We start from the raw sequence: 27,050 nt of genomic DNA, 5'->3' as shown, positions 1-27,050 counted from the left end.
ATAAATCTACATGAATTCATGTGAACCTATAATTGATGTCTGCTTCTGTCTTAGGTACTAACCACTCTTAGAATAAAATTATTTAGCCGTGCTTGCCAATGTATTCCTAGCTGCTAGTATGGGCCAGATATATTGTAAACTCTCAATAAATATTTACTGGGAAAAAAGGGATGGCAGAAGGAAGGAAGGAAGGACCAAACAAACGAATGAAAGCAAGCCTCTTCTCCGGGATAAATTCTGTGCAGCGCCCTTTAGAATCTGCTCTCCTGTCTTCTTGGAGGCCACACCCCTCAAGGATCCTCATCCTGTCCTCGGTCTTCAACTCTGCCCTCCTCACATTTCTAACTATGTCCAAACCTTTCTCAAAAACAAAACCAGGGGCACCTGGGTAGCTCAGTCGGTTAAGCCTCTGATTCTTGACTTTTACTCAGGTCATGATCTCAGGGTTGTGAGATCGAGCCCCCCGTCGGACTCACGGCTAGGCGTGGGTCTGCTTAAGATTCTCTCTCTCTCTCTCCTCTCCCTCTCCCCCCGCTCTCCCCTCGAAAACACAAAAACAAAACAAAACAAACCAACCCAAACCTCCCTCTCACACACGCGACCTTCCTCCCTTCGCCTTCTCACTCACAGCAAGTCTTGGAGGAGATGTGGCCACACTGACTCCATCCCATGTCCTCACCCACCATCCGTCCTCAGTTTACCACAATCTAGACGGAGCCGCTGTGATCTGTGTCCCTGAAACGCTTCTCACTGTGCTCTCCAGTGGCCCCCTCATTGCCCGCTCCGTGGCTGTATCCACAACCCCGGTTGGTCATCTTCCTGAAATGCCTCTCCATTCGGTCTCCAGCTCCCTCTCCCCACCCACCCCCCGTCCTAAAGGCCCAGACCACGCAACCTCCCCATTCTCAGCCATTCTCAGCCCAGCGGCCTCCGGCCTCCACCTCATCACCAGCCATGTTTCCATAAAGCAAAGCTGGTTATGTCCCTCCCAGCTTAAAATCCTTGAGTTTTTACCCATCCTACACACAGTTAAAGCTCTATCCCCAAAGACATTTTTGCAGCGTGGCTCATAATGGCTAAGCGTCAGAGGCTCCTGAAATATCCAACACCAGGGAATAGCTCCGTAGGTCAGAGCACACGTGTTAATGCATCCATTAACATGATAATAGTGTTCACGGTCCGAGCCGCGGTCTCCACAGCTACAGACCATAACAACATGTCACGGGCAGCCTTGAATGCTATGCTAACTTGGATATTATTTCCTAGGTGATGGGGAAGTTTTAGTGATTTTTGAACAAGGCCAGTGAGTGCTTAATGTTCAGTTAAAGTAAAGCAAGTGGAAGGAGACCAGACTGGAAATGAGGCGATCAGAACACTCCTTGAGAACACAACACTGAGATTAGGGTCAAGGACATTAAAAGAAACATGACCCCTCACACTCATAAGGGATGTTCCAGCTCGCAAAGCTCTTTTATACCTATTCCCTCCTTTTGACTCTCCAAAGCCCCTGAGAGGTGGGCAGAACACGCAGACTTCTTATTTCATAAAGAAACAAAGATCCAGAGAGTGTGAGAGACCTCAGTGCCCACGGACAAGAAAACGGGGCTCTGACCCCCAGCACCAGCCCTCCTGGCCCCTGGGCTGGCATTCCTTCCACACCACCTCACCGCTTGCTATCCTTACAGGGTCCAGACTTACCAGCACCACTACCAGCAGAAACTCTGTCTGACACCAACGGGGACACGGACGACACTGACCACAAAAGGATCTACGGATTCCATCAGGAGCTGGAAGCTGAGCACCAGCGAGAGCTGAACATCATGGATACAGTAATACTAGAACCATCCATTTACAGAAGACGACACACTTTCCAAGGCAGCTCTCATGTTTTCCTCCTTGATCCTCCCAAGTCCGGCCATAATAGCTGGGCCCTAATGAGCAAATATGCTATCGTTTTTGCTGGTTCTGTTGTTTACCAATTCGCCCTTCGAGATAGCTGAGTCCTCATTATGGATCCATAATCCCTTATCTGCAATTCTAAAATTCATAAAGCTCTGAACTCTGAGAGGTTTTTCTTCTCTGAGTTTGTAGGAAACTAATCTGACAGCCAAACCTTACCTGAACTAACCTGAGGCTATTTATAATATTAATTTATTCCACTTAGTGTGAATATTCATACATTTTATTGCAAAAACATCAGTGAGCTTAATTACTGGGTGCTACTTCAAATCCCGCTAGAAATGTTGTGCAGCGTTACCTGCAGAAATAAAATTAAGAAATCATTGTTGAATCACATTTGGCCCCAAGAGTTCTGGGTGGAGAATTGTGGGTTGGTACAACAGACATTTAATAAACTTGCCGATCCCTGGGTTCAGGTTTTCCATATCTAGTCCCTCATCCAGTTCCCAGGAGATCGTTGGTATCTTTGCATTTTATGGATACGGGCCCTGGAGCATGGAGACATTCAGTAATTTGCTTCAGGTCACAGAGCTACGAAATGCCAGAGCCAGGACCCTCTCCAACTAGAACACACTGTTCTCAACATTGCCCATGTTAGCACATGTGTGTGCATGTGTGTGTGTGTGCATGTGCATGGGTGTGTAGTTCATGCGTGTGTGTATGGGTGTGTAGTTCATGCGTGTGTGGGGGTGTGGGTGTGCATGTGCATGGGTGCGTAGTTCATGCGTGTGTGTGTATGTGTGTGTGTGTGTGTGTGTAGGGGTGATCAGGGCTTTGTAAAGCACTGAGCAAGTAAAATAGGGACCAAATGAAGAGAAAGGAAAGAAGAGAAAAGAGGAAACAGCCGGGAACTTCTAGACTACCCAGCACCCTGCCTCCAATACCTCTTCACTCTGCCTCTGCTGGACACAAACAGGGTCTACAGAGAAAACAGAGGGGAGATGCCAAATCTGTTTATAGCCCAAGGATCAAAGACCAAGGGTGGATTTTGGCTGGGTCTTCTCTTTAAGATGATGGCAGACGTTGTCGGGCTCCAAAAAACACCAGGGCCATTTCTTTTCAGCATCCAGTGTTGGCGATCTTACTAGAAGGCAGACAGCACCGTACAGGGCACGTTCCAGCATCGAGTGCCACCAGGTTAACGCAGCCTTTGGGGGCTGGAACATACTCTCCGTTGCTAATCTGGATGCATGATTGATCTTTGCCAGCTCTGCACGTTTGTACTCAATCTTAGGAATTCTCTTCTGCAACAGTAATTAACGTCAGAGCAGTTTAGGGATCAACAGTGTATTTTCTGGTTAACACCGCTCTGCACCTAGCATAACTCAAAACTGAGATGTATCATTCTGCCATGGTTCCCTCTTCATGCTTCATCTCTTCATGTTTACATCTGGTTTAACTTTTTCTAATCTAAAATAAATCAGCATGAAAAGCTTTAGATTTTTCATTTAGATTCTCAATTGCCTTTTATTATGGAGATAATATCCCTTATCTGATTGCAAATGGCGGGACTGTTCCCTTGTTAGGATCTGCAGGAAGATGCCTCCCTCTCTCCTTGCTTCTCCTTCACTTTTGCTGTCAAGGGTGGTGTGTGGTGGGGTTCTGGTTTGGAAATAAGGCAAAACAGGCTGTAAGGAAGATGCATTATTTTGATCGTTCCTCCTCTTGTGAGACTCCTGGAAAGCAGCTTCCCCCAGCTGCCTAATGAGAAGTGGTCCACGGAGAGTTCACTCTCCGTTTTCCCGCTAGGGTGACTTCAGCCCCTGTCTGTTTGCAGGGATAAATGAGAACAGCCATGACGAGGCACTTGGCTGGAGATGTCTATGCAAACATCAGGCGAGGGGTGGGGGGAATAATGCCGTAATATGGGCATGTTAATTACCCACTCACAAAGTCAAATTGAGCTGAACTATTTTGTATATCAAAGAGGTAGATTTCCCCTGCTTCCTTAAATATTCCTTTCAGCATGTTCTATTATGTTTCCTATCATTTGCAACATTCTTTCCTTACTCGAAAATGTGAGCTGATGAGGCCAGAAGCCGAATCCATTTCTTGTACCAGGTAGAATCCTTTTTCCCCAGGAACTGTTTGCCCTCTCTGACTACTCTCCCTCAGTTAGAGCCCCAAACTACTTGAGCACTACCCCGACTTCCCTTCTGAACACCTCAGGGAGTCGGGAGGATTCGATTGCCCACTCCACCCTCTGACTCTTAACTCAATCGCTGCCATTTTTCTTCTTTCAATAGAACAGACACAAACAAACAAAAAGGGACTAGGGTATTTCCTGTTCTTTGGCTCCCCTGTTCACGTGGAGCTCCTCCCTTGGGCCTGTGGGAGAAAGACCTTACTATCTCATACCCGTGGCTGCTGTTTGCAACAGTGTTTTTCACCTAGACTGGCAGAAAGCAGTTTAAATGGGGCCCTTTCACACCATCTCACAATTAGAGAAGGTGATGACTTTTACTTAGTGAGGAATAGCAGAATTGGGTCCTTAATGGCTACAGAACAGAATGATATCCGCAGCGACTCGAGAGAGTGCTTACCTTGTGCCAGGCACTGTACAAAATGCTTCACAGGCATTAAGTAATCTCCATGGCAACACCAGAAGGAAGGTACCATGATATTGCCATGCTAGGGTTGAGCAACCGGCATGCCTGGGATTCTTGTTCATGATGGCATCAATGATAGGATGATAAACAGCTAAGTGCTACTGAGCTATTGCTATAAGCCCAGCTCTGTCCTGAGCGATTTCTGTCCACCACTTTCTTCAACCCCTGCAAATGCACGGGATGAAGGCAGGGGACTATTATTAACTCCACTTTGTATAGGAAGCAATTGATCCTGGAGAAGATGAGAGTTCACGCAAAGTCCGGGTAAGAGTTAAGAAAGGGTAGAGTTAAGATAAAAATTTTACATGCACCTGCATCAGGGCCTGAGCCCTCGCCTCTCTGCTGTCCCAATACAACATGATCCATTTAATTAAGATGCCGAAAGTTGTAATGGAAACTTACTACAAGTCACACACACACATACACACAAACACACACACGCAACTGCATACTGCATGATTTCAGTTAAAGACATGCCAGACCTGGCAAAAGTTAAGTGGCAGAAAGCAGTTCAGTGGCTGCCAGAGGCAGAGCTGGGGGAAGGTATTGAGTACAAAGGGCACCAGGGAATTTTCTGGGTCGTGGCTATGCCCTATATCGTGATTCGGTGCTGGTTACATGACTGTATGCATTTGTCAAAACAAAATGAATGGTACACTTATAAAATGTATGAATATTAATGTATGTAAATTATACATAAGGCTCTATGTTTTTAAATGTATCATGAACAAACTTCAGTGGAGGTTAGAGTTTCAATTCAACACAGAGTTACTGAGAGAAATAAGACAGGGACCCTGACCTCAGAGATCTCATCATCTAGTGAAAGAGAATCACCTTATGCATACTTATGCATTTTTTTTTTTTTTTTAAGAGAGAGCATGAGAAGGAGCAGGGTCAGAGGGAGAAGCTGACTCCCTGCTGAGCAGGGAACCCCATGCGGGACTTGATCCCGGGACTCCAAGATCATGACTTGAGTCGAAGACAGTCATACATACAGTCATACATTTAAAAACATGGAGCCTTATGTATAATTTACATACATTAATATTCATACATTTTATAAGTGTACCATTCATTTTGTTTTGACAAATGCATACAGTCATGTAACCAGCACCGAATCACGATATAGGGCATAGCCACGACCCAGAAAATTCCCTGGTGCCCTTTGTACTCAATACCTTCCCCCAGCTCTGCCTCAACCAACTGAGCCACCCAGGCGCCCCACCTTATGCATTTATAAACACAAGTTAGCACAGGACCAGCTTCACAGGCGCGAGATGCAGGCAGCACAGGGTAGCATATACTCAGAGGAACAAGCAGGTCTGAGGTCGTCATCTTGAATTCCTTTTAATTGTGGTAAAATATACGTAGCATAAAACTTAGCATTTTAAGTGCATAACTCAGTAAAACCAAGTACATTCATCATGTTGCATGATCATCACCACCGTCTGTCTCCAGAACTTTTCCACCCCCACAAACTGCAAACCTGTACCATTAAACACTCATTTCCCGTTCTCCCTGCCCCCATAGCCTCTGGCAGCACCAGTGTACTTCCTGTCTCCGTGGATTTCACTACTCCACTGACTTCGTGAAAGTGGGGTCAGTCAACACTTGTCTTTTTGCGACGGCTTCTTTCACTCAGCCTCACACACTCCAGGTTCACCCACCAGGTAGGTGGTCTTCCTTTCCCTGTGTTGGTAATGTCCTCTGATGCACACAAGGTTTTCATGCTGATGAAGTCCAATTTATGGACTCTGGATTTTAAAATAATCTTATCTTTGAACTTGTGTTTCATACGTGGAATCCCAGAGGACAGTGGAGGACACCTGTGGGCAGAAGACAGGTGCAGGGTGTGTGCTTGCTGATTTCCCTGATGCTCCGGTCACAGGCAGCGCCCAGGTGCCCCTCGCTCATGGGATTCTAATGAGCCTACCATGCATGGAAGTTCAACAGACTCGAAGGGAATACAGGGTAAGCAAATCACATCTAGGATCGAATAAGCTGAATGATGACAGCCCCAAGAGGCCACGCTCCCACTGGAAACAGACTTACTTCAAATGCAGAAAGAAGGCAGTGGATTTCTAGGAACACGTGTGACCGAGCAACCCGACCACAGCCTCTCTTACTCATGTTGCATCTGCGTTAGCCACCCGCATGCGCTGCACACGACACCTCAGAAGGAGACGGAGAGAAGGACCCTCTTAGCCCCTTTTTCTCTCAGCCCTTCCTTGCCCAGCAAGAAACTGAAGCTACAGAGTGTTGGTCAAATAAGGTTATATCATGGGGGCGCCTGGGTGGCTCAGTGGGTTAAGCCTCTGCCTTTGGCTCAGGTCATGATCTCAGGGTCCTGGGATCGAGTCCCACATCGGGCTCTCTGCTCAGCAGGGAGCCTGCTTCCTCCTCTCTCTCTGCCTGCCTCTCTGCCTACTTGTGATCTCTCTCTCTCTGTCAAATAAATAAGTAAAATCTTTTTTAAAAAATGATATTATATCATGGAATGAAATAAAAGTTTGAGTTGATTTTTGCAGTGTTTCCATTGTTCTAGGGAGAATGAGATACATACTGGCACGTATGGGATTAGTGCAATAAAAACCACCATCTTAGTGATTCCACATGAGTTAAATGCTTTTATATTTGTGCTAAAATGGCATTATGAAGTATAAAGATGACCGTTAAATTCATGATAATAATTTAAGATCTTAATTTTTCTTTACTTAAGCCAACATTAAAGAACACATTAAAAACCACCAGGACAGGGGCGCCTGGGTGGCTCAGTGGGTTAAGCTGTTGCCTTCGGCTCAGGTCATGATCTCAGGGTCCTGGGATCGAGTCCCACATCGGGCTCTCTGCTCAGCAGGGAGCTTGCTTCCCTTCCTCTCTCTCTGCCTGCCTCTCTGTCTACTTGTAATCTCTCTCTATCAAATAAATAAATAAAATCTTAAAAAAAAAAAAAAACCACCAGGACAAATCAAGAGAAGACAGTGGAAAGAGGGAAAAAGACACTTCAGTACCTTGAATGACTATATATCTCCCTGACATCCTAACGTAAGGACCACATGTTCCTTTGGCACTGGGCCCCACGAACTACATAGCCAAGACTGAGAAAGTGGCCATTTATTGTGGAACTCTTCCCCAGAAAGTCTTCATACTGTTGTTTCCTGGGTGTCTGGTGGTTAGCACGGCAGCACATGGGCCCTGGAGATACAATGAGGCATCTTCCCTGAACAGGACGTCAGTGGTGAGGAACAAACAACGCCCACGGGAGCACACTGCGTCTCCCCTGTGATCCTGGGGCCCTCTCTGCATATCCATCAGTCACGACCTGATCCCTCTGGCACAAAGGGCCCAGGTCACCATCACCGCAGAAGGTGTCCTCCGACTCCAGGGAGCAAAGCAAAGCCACTAACCAGAACCAAGTGCCTAGAAGCCAGCAGTGTCCGGAGCTCATTACTGAGGAGTTGAGCACCTCTGTAGCTAAAATCATGGGTTTCACAAAGTCTGTGTGACCAGAGGGCTGGATCAGAGGATCTGAGTCCTGTTAGAGAGTAACTCTTTGGGGCTGACCAGCTCACTGCTGGCTGCAGGCTGCTTTGCTGGGAAGAAGCTTCTTGTCTTCAATAGAAAATGGCAAGCAATTTGTTGTCTGCTTTAAGAAAATAATTCCCCCATTTGTCTTCAGCCCTATTTGTTTCTCTTGACAAATTATTATTCCTAAACTCTGGATGTTCTCCAACATACTTATTTTTGGAGCTGTCTTGAAGTCCTTCCTGGATGGAGAAGGGATATAAATTAGAACCCCAGAGGGAAAATTAGATAATGTCTCTATTTGGAATTTGATTAATGAAAAGGGTAACGAAACAAGGGACCTCCATTTTGGACCTTCACTTGGGCTACCTAAAGCCAAGGTCTGTCTGTTGATCACCGCAAATGACGGAGGCTGGAGGGAGTCTGGAGGGAGCCTGATACAAGCATGGAATCTAATCAGAGGCAGATCCCTTGCGTGCACAAGGTCAGCAACCATCACTCATAACGGCTTCAGATTTTCATCTCAAACACATCTCACACTTTTGTGTATCATATTCATCCATGGATGCATCCACTCACACATGCGTCCCACAATGCTCCTAAAGGTCACCTGGTGCTGAGGGCATAGTGGTAAGCTAGAGGCAATTAAGGGCACCTGTCCTCTGGACCTCCTAGACAGAGGTTCCAACTATGTGCTTACAATTCCAAGGCCTCCTTCTATTTCCCTCTCTGCACAGATACAAAAATTTAAATATAGTGTAGGAGAATGCTAAGACAGCTCCCTAGCTTCCCACCCCTCGGTGCACATGCCCCATACATTCTCTCTCCTTTCAGTGTGAGCAGACCCCGTGAGGGCTCTCACTTCCACAATTAAGTTATATTCTCTGACAGAAGGGTTTTGCCTGTATAATTAAGGATGCTAATCAGCTGATGTTGAGTTCATCAAAGGGAGATGATACCAGGTGGGCCTGACCTAATCAGGTGTCTCTCCAAATTAAGTCCAAGAGATTCAAAGCAGCAGATTGTCCTTTTGGCCATGAAAAAATTAAGCAAACATGTTGCGACCTGCCTATGACTGGAGTCACGCGGCAAGGACCTGAGGACAGTTTCCAGGAGCTGAGAGTGCCAGCTGAAGGCCACCTACAAAATGGGGACCCATTCCCCAGCCACAAGGAACTGAGTGTGAACAATCGCCAGTGATGCCGGAAGAGGGCCCTGAGCCTCACAGCCTCATGTGACACCTCGGCTCAGCCTGGAGACTTCAGCAGAGGGGCCAGCTACCCCACACCGGGATTTCTGACCTACAAAACTGTGAAATAATAAATAGGTGTCACCGTAAGCCAATTATATAAGTTGTTTTATAGGAACAGAAAAATCATACAGAGAGCCTCTGCCAGATTTCTTTCCCCTTTTCTCCTAGTCCATCAGAGCTGAAAAAATCCTACACTAAAATGATATTATCTCAGCCATAAAGAAATTAAAAAACTGCCTCAGTTAATGATGCAGTGTGACCACAAAGAAACAAACATATTCCTTGCACCAGAGAATGCTGATTGATAACCCAGTGGCCACCACTGGGAAACCTGGAAATATATACTATTTAACACAGCTTGGGCCAAGCTATTTACGCGTACTTGACAAGCAATGCTTTGACTTATGTCCCATTACATTCGGAAACATTTCAGCTATTATTTCTCCAAAACGTGTTTCTACCCTCCTCCCCTCCCCACTTTCTGAGATTCTAATGATATGTATGTTGGATCTGTTGATATTGTTGTCCTGCAGGTCACTCGGGTTCGGTTCTCTCTCTGACTCTCTCTCCCCTCCCCCTTCCCTTCCTCTCCTCTTTCTTTTTCTCTTCCATTTAGAAATTTCACTGACCTTCTCTTCTGTAACATCCAATCTCCTGTTAATCCCATCTTGTAAAATTCCCCCCTCAGAGAGAGTCTTTTTCTTTCTTCTAAGTTCTATTTGGTTCATTTTTATATCAACCATATCTTTCCCCATCATGGTAATATTTTCCCTTAAACCCCTGAATCTAAAGGGAAAACCATAGTTTTATAACAGCTTTTTTAAAAAATCCTTGCTTTTGGGCGCCTGGGTGGCTCAGTGGGTTAGGCCGCTGCCTTCAGCTCGGGTCATGATCTCAGGGTCCTGGGATCGAGTCCCGCATGGGGCTCTCTGCTCGGCGGGGAGCCTGCTTCCTCCTCTCTCTCTGCCTGCCTCTCTGCCTGCTTGTGATCTCTGTCTGTCAAATAAATAAATAAAACCTTTAAAAAATAAATAAATAAATAATAAATTAAAAATCCTTGCTTTTTAGTTCCATCATCACTGTATTTATAAATCTGTTTCTATTAATCATGATTTCTCCTGGTTAAGAATCATACCTTCCTGTTCCTTTGAGTGTCTAGGGAACTTGGTCTGGATGTTAGATATTTTTTAATTTTATATTATCGCTTGCTGAATTTCACTGTAATCCTTTAAAGAGTGTTGAACATTGTTTGGGCAGGCAATTAAACGACTTGTGGAGGAACCTGATTCTTTCAAGAATTGTTTTTAAAATTCTTATGGGATGGATATAGAGTAGCCTTTACTCGAGACCTCGTTTAGCACCTTTCCAAGGTGTGACCCTTCTAGAATGTCTACTGAATTTACCCTCTACTCAGTGAGATCTTTCTATTCTGGATGGTGAGCAACTTAAACGATGCATGGCCCTGAGTGAGCTCCAAGAATTGTTCACCTTATTGTTTTCCAGCAACTGTACTTGCTTTGTCTGCTGTTCTGTGTCTGGCCTCATGGTACAAATGAATATTTAGCCATAGACCCAATTTCTGAAACTTCTTCTCTGCCTGGCTGCCTCCTTTCAGGTATGGTTCCCTGCAAGTGTTAGCTGCAATTCTAGAGACCACTGGGTCCTACTTAGGTATGGTTTTCTCACTCCTCCCCCCAGGAGTTGCCAGTCCTTCTGCCTGGAATGCCTTCTCCTTCTCCACGTGTATCCCATATTCCCACCTTTCCTCCCAGTCACGGAAAACTCCCAACCTTCTATGAAAAACATGTCCAGATGTCCCCTTCCCTGTGCAGCCTTGCCAAGTTTTCTCGGCCTACAGCTCAGTGTCGACGCCCTGACTTGGCACTCCCTGGGATGCCGGCCTCCCTCCCCGGAGGACAAGCAGAGCCAGGAATCCCGCCTTTAGGACCTCCATGTCCCCAGCACCTAGCGCAGTTCCTGGCACAGAGTTGGTCCTTGATGATTTCTTATAAGTCAGCTTTAATCCTTCCGCTCCGCAGGAGAGGGAGGACAACGTGGGACCGACGGTGGGAAGCGAGCACCCAGGTGGGACCCAAGGACCAGGAGGAGGCGCTTGGTGCAAGAACTACGGGAAGGAAATCTTCCTGAAGCGGATGGAGAGACAAGTCAGCACAGGGGTATCATGCCTCTCATCGTCCGATCCTGGCACAGATGGCTTTGTCTACAGCCAACCTGAACAGCCCTGGGCTCCCAGTTGCTGCTGCCAGGACCAGGGCTGCTCCCGTGTCTCCCCAGGCCCCAGCACCAGCCGGAAGCACAACCCCAGACGAGGACATGACGGAGACAGACCCTCGTTCCGCCGCTCCCTCGTCCCCATGCAGCCTGCTCCAGGGATCGAGCCTCACAGAACTTTCTCTTTGGAAAAATAGGGCTCATGTGCTTCACACAGCTGTGGTGAGGATCAATGAGGCAATTCAGGGATCGAACAAGAGCCCCTTTTGTTCCGTCTCTATCGCTCAGCGTTCCCGGCACACAGTGGCCCAGCCACTCTCCTCTCTGACCGTGCCGCCCCTCCCCCTCCCCATGCCCCTTGGCTCTGGCTTTCTCGACACAGGCCCGTCATTCCGGCTTCACTTCCATCTCCTCCTTGGTTCATGCTTTTGAAAAATACCCGTCTGGACGCTCCAGATCGGGGTTTTAGAGCTGCATCAGAATGACCTGGATTTCATGTTAAAAACAGAAATTTCTGGATCCCACCCTTCCCAGAGCCCAGGGCTCTACATTCCTAGACCATCCTCCTGAGGATTCTAAAGGACACTAAAGTGTGAGGGCCATTCACACCTTCCTGGGGCGGTAAACTCCTTTATATCCTTGTGAGTCTTCCAAGGGAGGGTGCGTCTTACATGGAAAAAATGTCCTGTTAATACTTCCTACCTTCTCTCTGACTTTCTCAGGCAGGAACCAGATGTGGAAAAACTCATGTTCTTAACAGTCCCTTCTCAAAGGTGGACTTTGCAGCTGACCATAAGAACTAGGTGGGTTCTAACCGGGAACCGTGCATTCAGCTCAGGGCCAGTTTGCTGACTAATGTCTGAGTTGCTTGGGAAATGGAGAATACCCGGAGCCAAGAGCACAGACGGTCACAGGACCCTGTTCCTTGGCACTCTGAGTGTGAGAAAGGAGGAAGACAGATATTCGCACCAATTTAAACAGGACTACATGTCCAGAAGCAGCATCCTTAAAGCCCAGGTTACAATTAGCCTGGTCCCAGGGGTCATGTCTCTGTGCCACGGCATTAGGGCAGGCTTGGGGATGGCAGAAAAAGGTATACTGGAACTTGAACAGCAGCAGCCCACTTTTATGAGATGTTGCCTCTGCCAGTCCTGCGGCTGTGCCCTTTGTAGAGATTCCCTCCCTTAATCACTGCACCAAGCCCAGGCGGTAGACACCGTCCTGGTTCACATGGACACAGATGGGGAAACTAAGGCTCAAAGTGGTCAAGAAATTTTCCAAGGTCACTCACCTAACAACCGGGGTCACTCACCCCAGAAAGATGCAACCCAATGCCCTCACTCTTAGGCACATCACCACCATTCACCTGCCATAGCTCCTCCCTTGGTTTGGCTGAAAGATGACGCAGGTCCCCCACCCATGCCCAACGTGCTGATGGACACCGGCCGTAACAGTGTCAGATTGATCTCAAGAGACTACAAGTGTTCTGGGTCGAGCTGAAGGTCACCCACAACAAAACACTCAGAGTACAGCTAATCTGGAGACCTCAGTCACCAGCTGTGCCTCCTGAGGCAACAAAACCTGTTTCAGTCCTCTGACCCCCTTGTACCTCTTGAGAACCCTGCCCTCTGACGTCCAGCCTCCCACTGACCCAGGCAGGGAGGAGCTGGAAGAATGTGGCCAGTGGGCAGCACCGAGACCCGAGAGTGGTTATTTCATCTTTTGCCTCTTGCACTTGCTCACTCCAACAGCAGGAAAACATTCTGCTAAGCCCAGAGTGGTATCTCTTGACCCTGGAGGGACATCAAACCTGCCCAGGGAGCTCCTTCTCCTTCCAGCTATGATGAGACAGACAGATGAAAGCTAGGAAGCCATGGTGTCCAGAAACCAAACGAAAAGCAACGGGGGTCTGCGATCCTGGAGGGAGGGGGCGTGAGAGAAGGGAGCCCTATAATTGTCCCCACCAAAAGGCAGTTTTCAGGCTGCAGAGTATAAAGGGGAAGATCAAGAGAGCCTGGTGTCTCATTGAGCAGAGAAGGCAGAGATCAGGAACTGGAGAAGCTGAGCCAGCTACAATTTGGGGCTAAATACTGAAGAGGGGTGAAAGAGAGTCCTAGCGACCAGCAACGGGTCCCTCAGGCTTTAGCTGAATACTGATTTTTGCATGCAGAAGACCAGAGAAGGAACGACAAGGAAGTAGAAGGTCAGTCACATCTGAGACCTTGCCCAGAGCTGGAAACAATTCATGCTCCCCTGGCTCTGGTGGAAAGATCTCACATACATGGGACATTAAGTAGAGCCCTCACAAGGGTCATGCCTCTACAATGGGGCTAAGTTAGCCCTTGTCCAGGGCTTCTCAGCCTCCATACTGTGAACATTTCAGGTGGGGCAATTCTTTGTCGGTGGGGGCAGAAGCCTGCCCTGAGCCCAGGAGTACTGTCTTCAGTACCGGGGCCTCTCCTCAGTACGTGCCGGAAGCGCCTTTCCCGCATTGTCACAACCAGGTCTCCCGACTTCCCAAACGTCACCTGGGGCCAAGATCTTCATTTACAAAGAACTAACACCCTAAAGTGTTAAAAAGTCAGCCTCAAAAAGGATCAGACTGTTTTCAAGTAACTTCACCTCATGCCAGGACCACGTTCAATGCTCTTTAAAGGAATACAGCGAAACCACACATGTGCTCTGGGTCACAATGGCCTTCGCTGGGCTGTAGGCATATGTCAGTTTTAAAAGTTCACCATAAAGGAAGAACCCAAATATCCATTGACATTTTTTTTAAATGCAGTATATACATGCAGTGAATATTATTCAGGCTTAAATATGAAGAAACTCCTATTATTTGTGACCTTATGGAGAAAACCGGAGAACATCCCATTCAGTGAAATAAGCCTAGCATAAAAGGACAAACAGTGCATGATTCCACTGACACGAGGTAGCTAAACTAGTCAAAATCTTAGAAGCAAAAAATAGACCGGTGGTTGCCAGGGGCTGGGGAAGGGGAACTCTACACTCAGTGGGTGTAGAGCTTCAGTTATGTGAGTTTAACACACCCAGAGCTCTGATGTACAACAGAAGTGCCCATCGTTAACACCATGGGATTGCACACTTTAAAGTATGTTAAGAGAACAGATCTCAGTTGAGCATTCTTACCAACCAAACAAACAAAAAAGTAACACGCACAGAACACAGGAAATGTTCAGAAGTGATGGGTCTGTGTAGCGCCTTGACTATGGGGATGGTATCATGGGTGAGGGCATACGCCAAACTCAACAAAATGTATTCATTAAATGTGTGTAATTTTTTCATATCAAAAAAATACAAAATAACAGTTTGCCATGATTCCTACAGTCAGCCAGAATAGAGCATCACTGCCAAATCCAAAGGGGAGAGGAAAAAAAAGGATGAGTAGGAAGGAGAGATAGAAATGATATAAGTTCTGGAAAGTGTTAAAAAGCACAGCTAAAAGGTGATGATTACATACAGAAACTTTCTCTGGCTCATCTAATGATGAAATGTATGAGAAACTATCCCCTAAGAGAAGACAGGCGGGTGAGACTTGACTTGCATGCCTCAGCCTGTGCCCATCATCAGAAAGTTCTCAGCAATCAACCAGGAGGTGCCGGCTCATATCCACACTCCGGAAGACACAAGCACATCTCTGAATTCCACGTGGTTTCGCTCCATGGAGCAATGGCGACACCATCCCTGCTCGGCTTTAGAAGGACCCTGGGGATGTGGCCATGTATTGCAATGTGGACAGCGGCTAGAACTCAAACAGATCTCAGCCCCATTACTCAGTTCTAGCTATGTTACTGTCTGAAGTTTATCAGATATCTACCCGCAAGGGGAGAGAAAGGCCCTTAGCTCACTGTGTTTTTAAGAGTTTGGGGTCAGCAGGGATCAAGGCTTCGCAAGCAAGGATCTTCAGCGCCCTGGTTGCCTTCTGCCATCCTACTCACATTGCACACAGCAGGCCTGGTGTCCCATTAAAGGTCTGCCATTCTTCTTAAAGACAATTCAGCTAAGGGAATGAGTACAGTTGGACCGCCCCTGGGACAGAGTTAGGCCAAATCACCTCTCACATCCGATGAGAAGCAGCATCTCCAAGCGGTGAACAGGGCCCAGGACTAACACCACATTAGAGAAATGCCGGTTTTATACATTAAACTCAACTCAAGTAGATTTGTAGGTCCTCCTGGGAGGAACTTGAAATTCATAAGGTTTTTACAGAAACAAAATTTCCAAAACCCACTTTCACTGGAGAACCATCTAGTTTCATTAACTAGTACCTCTGTGCATTCAGAGTTCATTTCGCGACCTTGTTCATTTCTCACCCATCAGGTTCTCTATGGTCACAGCCCGGGCAGGTTAACTCATGGCCTTGGAGATAGTGAGAGAGAAGGTATCACCGGGGCCAAGTCGAACAGGGCCCCGAGGCTGTTAATTGGGCTCTATCATCAGTTCAGCTTGGAAATTGAGCAGGAAATTAACTTCTTCCTGGAATTCCTAATCTAAATGGTGCTGACATGCCCCAGTGGGAATAATATGGACAACTCAGTGGACACAGAATATTTTAAATTTTAAAATGTTTGCTTCTAAAAGAGCAGAGCTCAGAAGTAAGAGGGATAGGAGGCACAAGCAGATGTTGGGTTTTCCAACTTGGCCTGCCCCTGAGCCAAGTGGGCCCTGTCTAGACCACTTCCCAAATCACAGACAAAGAGGACCGCCCAGCTGAGGGCCTGAGAGCCATGGGAGGGTCTCAGACTCATTTTAACGTAAGAATTAAGACTGCAAGTTACTATCAAGCAGCAGGCACCCAACTTCCACTTGTTGACTAGAACTGGTAATTGGGGGGTGGGGGAGGGGCCACCAAAAAAGGACAGCTGTGACTATCAGCATACTTAAAGCTTTTTCTCCTGCAAAGATGTACTTTTCCACATTGCCATCTTCACTGTTGCTATGGGAATAAATGAAGTTTTATTCATTTAAAAAAATGAGGACACAAGAGCTGCTCTTTGTCATTTAAGGTTTAAATTGGAGCCATGAACACTCCTGTAAAATGCAAGATGGTATAATTCAACAAGTTTTACTCTCTCGGGAGGATCAAAAACTAACCTGAATGGAAATTATACAATGATAAAATTCTGTCCCATCCGATTAATTACTTGTGAATAATAATATCTCTGGTTTCTTTCAATTATATTCTAATTGCACACCTTTTGCTCTGGTTGATTGGGCAATGAACTAATGAACAATTATTACTGAATTTAATTAACACCCTTATTTCTGTGGCCTTTATATCTCTGTTGTGAACATGGAAATTCACAATCCCAAGGCTGGAACTGGAAGAAGCCAGCCTTGAACCCTGCAGAACAGGTTCTCGCATTGCCCTGGAATAAGGAAGCCCAGGGTGGGGGACAAAAGATCTGGAGTCTCTGCCAGCATTCAAGCCGAAGCCTCTCCCAACAGCATCAACATTCAAAAAGGTTACCGTTTCAAAAACATTAGTAATTTACATGCTACATTTTTCCAAAGAGATAGGTAAGTGAGCTATACAGGACTCAATTACAACGACATTCATAATTTATTCCATATACGACAAAGATCTGGTCAGATTTCATGTGTGTTTACTCTCAAGAATAACTGCTCGGTGACAAAGCCTAGCCACAGCATACAAATATGTCTGAGTGATATGTTTATCTCACTTTGACATTCTAAACTCCAAAGTTCCCCACCACCACCACAAAGTAGCTTCTGTTTAAGAATTAGAACTCACTCGCAAAAAAGAAAAGCCCATTCTTACAGGCCTACTTATTTTAATTCGATCAAGGCAAGTCCTAGATAATTTTTCTACATAACACGTCTGGAAACAAATGGGAATTTGTTTTTAAAGACAGATGATTACAAACTTACAGAGCTAGGAATATTTAACTCGCAAGAAACATACTGCTGTTCCTAAATGTGGCTACAAATTAACTTGGCAGTAACTATTGAATGTTTGCAAATGCACATGTGTGTCATGTGTAAATGACATTCATCTGACAGGCTTCCCCCATCCCCTATGTCAAAAACAGAGAGAAGAGATGAAAATGTCCTTTCCAAATTTGTTGGGGGAACATGACCAACAGATGGTTAATTCACAGGACCAGAGACAACACCTGAACGGTGTGTCTGATGAGAAGCGGCTCCATCTCCCCGAATTAGGTTGTGTGCCCCCGCTCCCTGCCCGGGTTCGGCCATACCTCATAGCGGCTAGCTGTCTGCTCAGCTGTCTTCAGGCCTTGATACACACGGATGATGCAGACTTTGGCTCTTCTCTGGGAGGGGAAGCAGTTACTCTTCACGAAATCCATGACCATCACATGGTTTTTCAACTCGGTGCTAAATGTTTTGATCTGAAAAGTCCGGGGCACAGCCGTTTCCGTGTGGCGGCCAGTGGACCCCTTCTGACGAGTTTTTGCAGGAATTCCGGAGTGCTGCATGATACTCGGAATCTTGTGACTTCAGCCAGTGAGCCTGGCAGACACAATTTTCTTTGTTGAATTCAGGTATCGAGTGCAGCAGGAGGGACTTGGGAAGGGCCCTCGCTAGGACCTCGCCTAGTGGTTTCCAAGTCCAGAGCTGTTTTTTCCCAGATCCCAGCTGTCAACCGGGACGGATGTGTATATGTGGAAACCTCAGGAATGACCTTTACGTGCCTTAAAAATACTCTGTCTGGCTGCTGTCCATCCGTCTCCAGTGCTTCTACCTGTGTTCTCAGGTCACTCAAAGTCGTCTCTGATTTCAAAGGCCCATTTCTCCTTCCCGCTGTATTCAAGTTCTGCACGTGGAGTTTGCCTGTGACCGTGAGGTTCAATATGCATTCTCAGTGTCAGACCCCTCAAATCCAGATGAATTATTTACTGGGCTCTACAAAGGAGCCAGGAGTGATCACTGCTGCTTTTTAGAATTCCTGCTTTTTCTTGCCAAGGCTGAAAGGAGCGAGTGCAGACTCCCGCGGACACAAAGAGTGACCTCAGCCCTGGAGAAGATAAGAAACACATTCAAGTGAAGAAGAGAGCCTGACACAAAAGGAGGGATGGCTGCAAGCAGGCATGGAAAGCAGGGCTCTGTTAGGAAGCGCCGTGTCCAGAGGGCGGGGGTGAGGGGGACGCACTGGCTTCGTGACGGCTCTGGTCCCAAGACAACCATGCAAAGTCCCGTCACCATGCTGAGCCTCAGTCTTACACAAGGAAAATTGGAATAATCATACCTGCCACTCCCAGGTACATCAGGAGGGCTAGGTGAGTGAAATAGCAAAGAAAGAGCCGTGTGTCACACATCACAGAGGCAGCATTTTCAAGGTATGGTTGCATGTCTTCTGCCCAACCTACTTTGCACAGTTCACCTGACACCTACAATGTCACAGGGATGGACACGATGCTGAGAATCACTGGCTTGTGAATCATTTGGAAATGCAGGTGCATGATGTGCTCCTATTCATTTCATTTCACGTTTTGCTACCATATCTGTTAACCCAGTAATTTAGAGGGTGAAAATTACAAGCCTGGGATCAAGGGCTGGGCCAGGAGAAAGCTGATGACAGGCACGGTGGCCGTGTTCCGAGTCCTCACACAGCACTCTCCTCTGCAAATGACTCCCTCTTGGCTCTCAGCACGGAAGCCCCTTGAAGGATGCCCCCGCCCCACTCGAAAGATGGGGAGGAGGTGGGGGGGTGCTAAATGAGGAAATGCCTCCAAATCTGTTTCCTGAAACAGGCCAACAGCCCCTGGCCCAGAACCACACCCCCTCCTGCTATAGTCAGCAGCTAGGACCTGGACAGGGAATGTTGAACTTCCACCTTTTGAGACAATGGGAATGCTGAAGCTGAGAACAAAAACAAGGGAGAGGGAGAGACTTCAGAGAGAACTGAGGCCAATACTCTCATTCCAGCGTTTGGACATGAGACCCATAGTCATTCGCTGTGACCCACACAGTGAAGTGGGGCTTCTGCTCCTTAAGCAAAACACAGTCTGTTCTCCCTGTGGTTCTCCCAGGATGTCAAGGACATCGTCAGGACCCAACAGATGGCACCATGGTTCCCAAGGGAAGAGCAGCCCCTCAGGATTCAAGCCTGAGAGCCATGTTGGACACTCCCCAGTGAGTTACACCATGGGGCACCATCTTCAATTTGGAAGCTCTGTGATAAAGACTGCCAGGGAAGAGATTGGAGCAATAAAGAAGTAAGATTAAACAAGGACGCCAAGAGAAGAGGGTATCCACTTGGCTCTTTGGGGGCTGTGAAGGCCATTGCCTAGGTCTAGATGGTCACCATTTGAACCGGCTCCTGCTGATGCCTGTCTCCAAGCAGCAGTTCCTTCAAGCCAGGAAGGAAGGAAAGAAGGAAGGAAGGAAGGAAGGGTGGGTGGAAGAGAAGGTCTTTCCTATCAGCACAGCACACGGAAGGACACTGTATAATGCAGGGCCCGTGGAACTGCCCATCCCACTGCACTGAGACCCGAACCCATGGCTGGCTTGGGACCAGAGCCATCATGAAGCCAGTGTGTCCCCTCCCTCCCCCAGCCTCCACCCTGTGGTTGACTAATTGTTGGCTGGCTGCTGGGGACAGCCGTATGCCACAGGCTGCGTCAGCTGCAGTGGCTGGGGAGACTCCAAAGACCCCACGGCTGTTTGTGGCTCTTCTCTCTCCCAAGGCCACAGGCGGGATCTGGGCTCCAAGCAGCCACTGCAGCCACAAGAGACAGCCGTACTGTGACCTTCCATAGGTCTCCAGAATTCCTGGTCCTTAGCCCTGGAAGGATAAGACCTGTTCCCTCATCCCACGAAGCAGGAAGCAGAGGCCCAGGGGGAAGGAAAGAGCATAGCTGGGGAGACGGACTCCCAAACTGGCATGTGAGTACAGACAAGCCCCTCCCTTTAGCCTTCAGTTCCTTTGCCACCAAGCTCCCGGCTGCTCCCTGTCGGGCCTGTCGATCCAGGTTGTATGTGGACAGAGCAGCCAGCAGCTCCCTGCCCAGGACAGGCCTCCCCAGGAAAGGTAGCAGATCCTTTGCAGGTGGAGGCCTCCTCTTGCCTGGGCCACTGAGGGGGGATTGCAGGGGGGCGGTAGGGCCGTGCAGCTCACGCCTGCCGTCCAACCTTGGAACCAGCGCTCCTCGTTCTCAGCAGGACCCACCCCCCACCCCACAGTCTAGTCACTGCATCACCCAAGCTCAGTCTCAAAGCTGGAAGCCCCTGCTCCCTCAGGTGCTCACAGCGCTGGCCCTGCCCCCTCGGGTGAACTGAAACCTCCCTCTGCCTCAGTGTCCCCGTGTGTGTGAGAGGATGACAACAGGACCTTGCTCCTTGAGTTTCTATAAAGATGGAAGGAACTGGAACATGTAAAGGGCTTGGGACAGCCTGGCGCTGGCCGCACTCTTGGCAACCACCAACCATTGTCACCCTGAAAGGGCCAGCACTCTCAAGGTAGTCAACTCCCAGACACATTACTTTAGTAAGGCAGGGCACGGGCCGGAGGAAACAGGGACTGGCCTGGCACCGGAGACCTGAATCCCAGGGCTCCCTCCACCATGCAGTGGTGCCCAGAAGGGGGTCTGGGGCCCTCCCTGACGCATTCCGGTGCAGCATGGAGACCGTGCTGCCAGAGCAGACCCGGATGAGCCCTATGCTAGGTGGTCAGGGCATGTGAAACGTTTATGAAGTATCTATTTTTTAAGAACTATTCAAATGCAAGTTTTCATGTGAGATAGAAACAAAACAAAACAAAACCCAGTGGAAGGAGGAAGTACCAGGCACAAATCCACACGGAGCTAATTCTCACCCAAGGACAGAAAGCCAGTCGCGTCTACCATCAGAGAGAATGCATCGGACACTGGGATGCCATCTCCTGGGCCCATACCACCCAAGGACACGGAACACTGTTCTGTGAATTCTCCCCCAATCCCCACCCTATGGAGGCTGGCCTGTCTTATTAGAGCACCTTGTCTCTGACCCCACCTGGCTTGATCAGGGGTGTGCACACAGCTGGAACAGGGCCAGTCAGAGCCCATCCTGAAGGATCTCGCATCCTGGGACTGAGCAAGAGTGGGGGCGGAGGCCACGGGACGGTGCACGCCAGTCACTGTTGGTGGAGGGGGCAGTGGTCACAGAGTGAGGCAGAGGCCAGAGGTTGGAAGCATCCTGAGGGCTCGGAGCCCCGTTCCCGCCTATAGGTCCAAAGAGAGACTCTAGTATCTTTCTACTACTTTGTCCTGTAGGTTTAAGATATTTGAATGGAGTTTCTGTCTCTTACGACCAACAGAGTTTGGGCAAAGTCATTGAAAATTAATTCGTGTATTAAACAAACACAAACCAAGTCCTCATGGGTACCAGGCATTGCCAGCAGCAGAGACAAACAGATGAAACTCACACTATTTTCACGAGGAGCTCGCTGCTCAGCAGTGGGACAGATGGGGACAAACCTCCCTCCCCCCAGGAGGAAGGTTTGCACCAAGTTGAGGATGACCTCCAGAGACCCTGTGAAGGAAATGATAGGGCACGGAGTCTTGAAGGGTAAGGGGTGTGCTGCTCGCCCCCCCATGTCTGGATCAAAGTCACCCTTTCCCCTTTCTGTTCACACATTTGGTCATAAATCACAGGCCAAAAACGGGGAAGCACTAACCGAAACCATATTTATCACAAATAATCATCACTCCACGGAAAACGACTTTCTGAATCCTTTCCTGTTTTTTTCCTTAAACCAAATCACTCAGTCAACTATAAAAGTTAGATCTCTGACCTTATTAATGTCCTGCAGAAATTCTATTTAATTTCCCCAAATTGGTCCCTAAGGTGGCTGACGAAAACCGTAACATCATCAGCAATTGCTATCCAATGACACCACATCAACACAAACGAGGCTTGAATGTGTTTAGTGATGAAATATATGTGAAATTAATCTCTTATTTCTCCCTTGCCCCTGACACAACACGCAGGGCTGCACAGAATGCGCAGTGAAGTATTTAAATAATGAATTATTCAAAAAGAAAAGGAACTGCAGGTACCTGATGCCAGAAATTCACGCCTGTGAATTCTTAATATGTTCTCCAATGGGATTAGCATTTACGACTATGAAAGATGTCCTAATTATGCAAAGTTTCAGAGTTGATTTTCTGCAGGGCCTGCACAGACCTAAAAAGCATTAGGCGACAATAAAACCGGATGACTATGAATTTCTGAATTCATAATTTGGTTTTCCTTTCGGGGGTGGAGGAGAAACAGCATTTTTATTTATGGGTGCTTCACTCATCAGGTGGGAGCTGAAGTTTTCTCTCTTCTCAAAGGCACCGTGCGCACCGTAGGTGGAACTAAACCATTAGCCTCTCAAAACAGAAGTGGGGAATTCAGAGGGCTGTTGGACATAGGACTGACGCAGTGTATGTGTCCTCCTCTTTCTTCCCACCCGCTGGGGGTCTAGGACAATACAGGAGGCTGAGAAGGGCTGATTATGGGATCTTGTACCCTTGAACCCAGTTAGGAAGAGAACGCAAGTTTGCTCGATGAATGCCATTGCCCTGCAAGTCATTCAGCTGTGCTGGACTAGTGTACTCGTTATAGTGATAGAGAAGGAGTCATTTCTGTGGTCAGTCACAGGCACTCAATAAATATTTGTTCGGTGTATGATTGAAAATGTATCGGCTGCTTCTCTTACCGGCATGCCTCTCCCTTGTCTATCAGTGGAAAACTTCTTTTTCTACTTCTGTAGACAACGCTGGAAACTACAATGATTTGATACGTCCGCCAGCTTTCCAAAAAGGAGTGGCAAAACCAAGGAGAAAACTGGAGGTGGGGGCCCAGACAATGTTGTCAATTCACCCCCACGGCGCGTGGTCCTCCCCCCCTCAGCAAGTGATCGATCATCATTCACTTGGCACCCACTGGGGTTTCAGCTCTGCGGCAACGACTCTGATTACACAGTCAAAGCCACTTGTAAGACCAAAGCAACACACCTTTAGGGAGAGATCCTATATCCCTCCTTCAAGCTCACTGAAAGGAGTTTGCGATTTGAAGACAATGAATGGTATTTTCATATTTTCCCTCCAGTGAGTTAACAGATTTTGAATAAAGATAATCAATGACTTTTTAAGAAACTATCCTTGTTCTAAAGCCATGGTTTGGCAAGCAAGGAGGGGTGAACATTACGTTGAAATTTTAGGGAAACATCAAACTCAACTTGCCATTAACATCCCGGGTCAATTTTAACCCAGAAGGAACCCCTGGAGTGTTGGCACCAGTCACTGCCCTCCCACGAACCAGGGATGCCAGGTGGGGCTGGGCCAGCAAGTGGCAGGTCTATTGCTATGACCTGAGCATAGACGCTCCACTTTCTCTACGTGCACATCTCGTAGATGCTTTCATTGTCACACCAGCATGTTTCCTTTCTGGTATGGATTAATTTTTCAATGAAAGAAAACAGATTGACAGGTTGAACAAATCCCTAAAATGCAGTATTTATCAGTCACATACTGAGCCCCACAGGAAACTGCAAAACTAGTGCCTCCCATGGTGTAGCATCCACCAACCTCCCGGTCTGCTCAGCCTGGATCCCTCCTCGCCAGTGGAGCAGTGAGCAGACGGCGGCTTGGGGGGCACCCAGACTGTCACGCTCAATGCAGAGTGACCGGCGCCTGTGGAGATGCGGCCCAGATCCCAGGCCTCACTTGGCATTTATCTCAAGACAATGGCTTTCTACCTATACACCCAGCAGTCAGTCTGGCTCATGTCCCAGCCTAGGTGGTCCTGGCCCAGGCAGAGGAGGGGCCTTCTTTGAGCCCCCGGAGAATCCACTTAATTGTATGAAGGTGGCTCCCTCCCCACACATGTGGCCGGTTGGGTCATCTTCAAACGCCGATACCAACAGCCAGTAGGGGCCGATTACTTACTTCCCAAACGTGATAAAAAATGGTTCTATATCCATGACCGTCTGCGTATGTACATGCATGCGTACACGCGCACACACACACAAAGATGTATAATATTCTGTGTATTTTCTAAAAGTAAAATGGGCCCAGTACAATCTGCCTTTTAAGTCACTTCATATTTATGTAAGAATTTTCTAGGCATCTCACCTGTCCATCCAGGCATATGAGGTCAGCAAACTTTGACCTGTGAGCCAAATGTGGCCCTCGGTCAGCAGGTCCACCTGGCCGGTAGGGTCTGGGGCTGGGCAGATCCCAGGGACAGGCCTAAGATGCACTTCTGCAAGTTCCGTCAGCAGGGCCCATGGTGCGGCGGGAGCTGCCGGGGCTGGCCGGCCTCCCAGCGCGCCTCACCTGGCCTTTCCAGCTTCCCAGCTGCATTCACCCCGGGTCCTCACTTGCTCTAATTCCTGGGGTACACCGTCCAGGTCGGCTGCCACTGCAAGTGGTTTCCTAGACTCTGCTCTCAGGAGAATCAGGCTGAGCCCAACTCCAACGTACCTATGGCGCCCCCTCACCACACCCCAGATGGCTCAGGGACCTCTTCACTGAGTGACCAGTCCCTCCCTGGACTTTGAACTCTAGTGTCCAGACTCTTTGGCAGTGCCCATTATACTCTCACTGGGATCAGTCTGTACTGATCCCATTTAGAAGGACCTCCATACAGAAGGTCCTTCTAAACATCTAGCTCAATGCCTTGCTTATAACTGAATCCCAATTAACATTTGTTACGCACAACAGCACAGTAACAAACGAGCCACATACAGGAATAAGGGATAAATCCTGTGTCTAAGGATACTACCATGAGTCACCATCATGAAAAGCACCTGGGGTGACTCAGAAGTCCAGGAACACCTTCCAGGGCCCCACCTGAGGGTTTCTGTCTTTCCCCTGGGCCACCCCAATGAAGACTGCCAAACACTCCGCAGATCACGAAGAAGCTGCCGCACGCCAACCTCTAGGTTTTCCTGATTCCAACCTGTCTAACAAAACACCCCAAGGGGTTATTTTTAAACACATGCCAAAAGAGTAGAAGGCCGCTGCCACTATTCAAAACCAGATGAAGGGAAAGGTAAATACAGACGGAGCAGCATTTGCCTCTGCGGCCATCACTGTCGGGCATCACGGGGCATCAGTATTGGGCATCGCTCCTGAGGACCACTGTTTGGCCATCACTGTTTGGACCTCACTGTTGGGCACCAGCAAAAACACAGACCCCCTAATGGGGAGCTCCTCTCTCCTACTGTTTCTCCAAATCTTGCAAGCATGGGTACCTTGAGGCTTTTCTAGACCCATCCCTACTATAAGGTAGGGCACAGTAAATGTTTGTTGAGTGGATAACCGCTCTCCCATTACAGGAGTCTCCTTACTGGGGACTATTAACAGGTTTGGGTATAACACAGCAAAGTACCATCTCTTTAGAACAGGACTCCCTTTCCACGCTATGTTTGAGGAGATCTCACACCCTGCTAGGAAACCCACAAGGACACCTGCATCATCTCCCTCAACGGTGCTCCCTCTTAATCACCCGGTGGGCCAACCTCTCCCAGACACCACCAGCGACTGTCTGAGAGGCTTCCAAAGAGGCCTCCACGAGCCAAGGAGCACTAAAGAATTGCAGCGCCCTCACTGGCAGGAGAGTGGAACCCGCGGGACCAGTCTGTCCAGTATCTGTCCGGTATTTGTCCAGTGCATGTTATCCCCCTGCCCACTTCCTGTGCCTGGCACCCTGCACGGGACGAAGCCAGGCCACCGCACTGTGCAAATCCGCACTCTCCGGTCTCCCAGGCCCCCGGGCTCTCACCCTGCGGCTCTCTGCCCTGCCCACGTCCCCAGCCAGACACCTCACCAAAGGGGAACAGACCTCGGGTTCCATCGCTCCTCCCTGTGGGCTGACCACAAGGGCTCCCTCCTCAGGTTTCCTGCCTGCTTTCTCTGACCCGGCTTCGGTTTCCCTCTGGGTTCCTCACCCTGCAGTTAAAATTCAAGTCGGATGACAGCCCTATTTTTAAGCAAAGGGAAGAGCCTTCTCTTGGGGAACCAAAATGAACACAGAATACAGGCCCTGACCAGGCCAGTACCCTCTTTGAAAAGAAGAAAATAGAAATTCTGAGAGTTTTTGGTTTTTTTGCATGAAGAATTCATCCTGCCAGCCAAGTGGAAGAGCTAAGAGTTTTAAAAGTTCTAGCCTGGGTCGTCTGAAGAAGGGAGTGGCAGCCCTCTGGGCGTCCTAATTGCAAAAGGCGTCATTCAGCGTCCAAGCCCAGGTCCCACTGGGCGGCTCTTCCTGGGGCCTCCCGTTGACGACGGGGTCCAGGCTCTCCCACTCCTGCTCCGCCTCACCCCTCACAGCCTCAAGCTCACTGGAAATTCGGCCGTGCTGCCTCTCGCTCGTGGGCTCATGCCCGGGACTTCTGACCACCCCACGCCCCGATGGCAGGCACAGCTCTTGGCAGTAGGAATTCCAAGTCAGGCAAAACATGGCTCCTGATCCGCACACGCTGGTGGGAAGGTAAA

The 27,050-nt window shown here is 48.3% G+C and overlaps 1 protein-coding gene across 4 annotated transcripts in view; it reads right to left on the bottom strand.

The window, feature by feature from the left end:
• Positions 1-18,629, bottom strand: part of C4H10orf90 (chromosome 4 C10orf90 homolog) — a 203,537-nt gene extending 184,908 nt beyond the window's left edge. Inside the window, exon 1 of one of the 4 annotated variants that reach the window (XR_009353214.1) lies at positions 17,820-18,629. Coding sequence is in view for 2 of the 4 variants with exons in the window: in XM_059172855.1 (XP_059028838.1) it covers positions 17,820-18,059 (240 nt within the window). In the remaining 2 variants the exon portion in view is untranslated. The remainder of the gene's footprint in view (positions 1-17,819) is intronic. The other 3 variants (XM_059172855.1, XM_059172858.1, XM_059172859.1) reach the window with 3 other exon arrangements.
• Between the last annotated feature and the right edge of the window lie 8,421 nt (positions 18,630-27,050).

This window comes from Mustela lutreola, chromosome 4 (genome assembly GCF_030435805.1).
Source record: "Mustela lutreola isolate mMusLut2 chromosome 4, mMusLut2.pri, whole genome shotgun sequence".
NCBI classification, from domain to species: domain Eukaryota; kingdom Metazoa; phylum Chordata; class Mammalia; order Carnivora; family Mustelidae; genus Mustela; species Mustela lutreola.
This window is presented reverse-complemented; position numbering and strand designations above follow the sequence as displayed.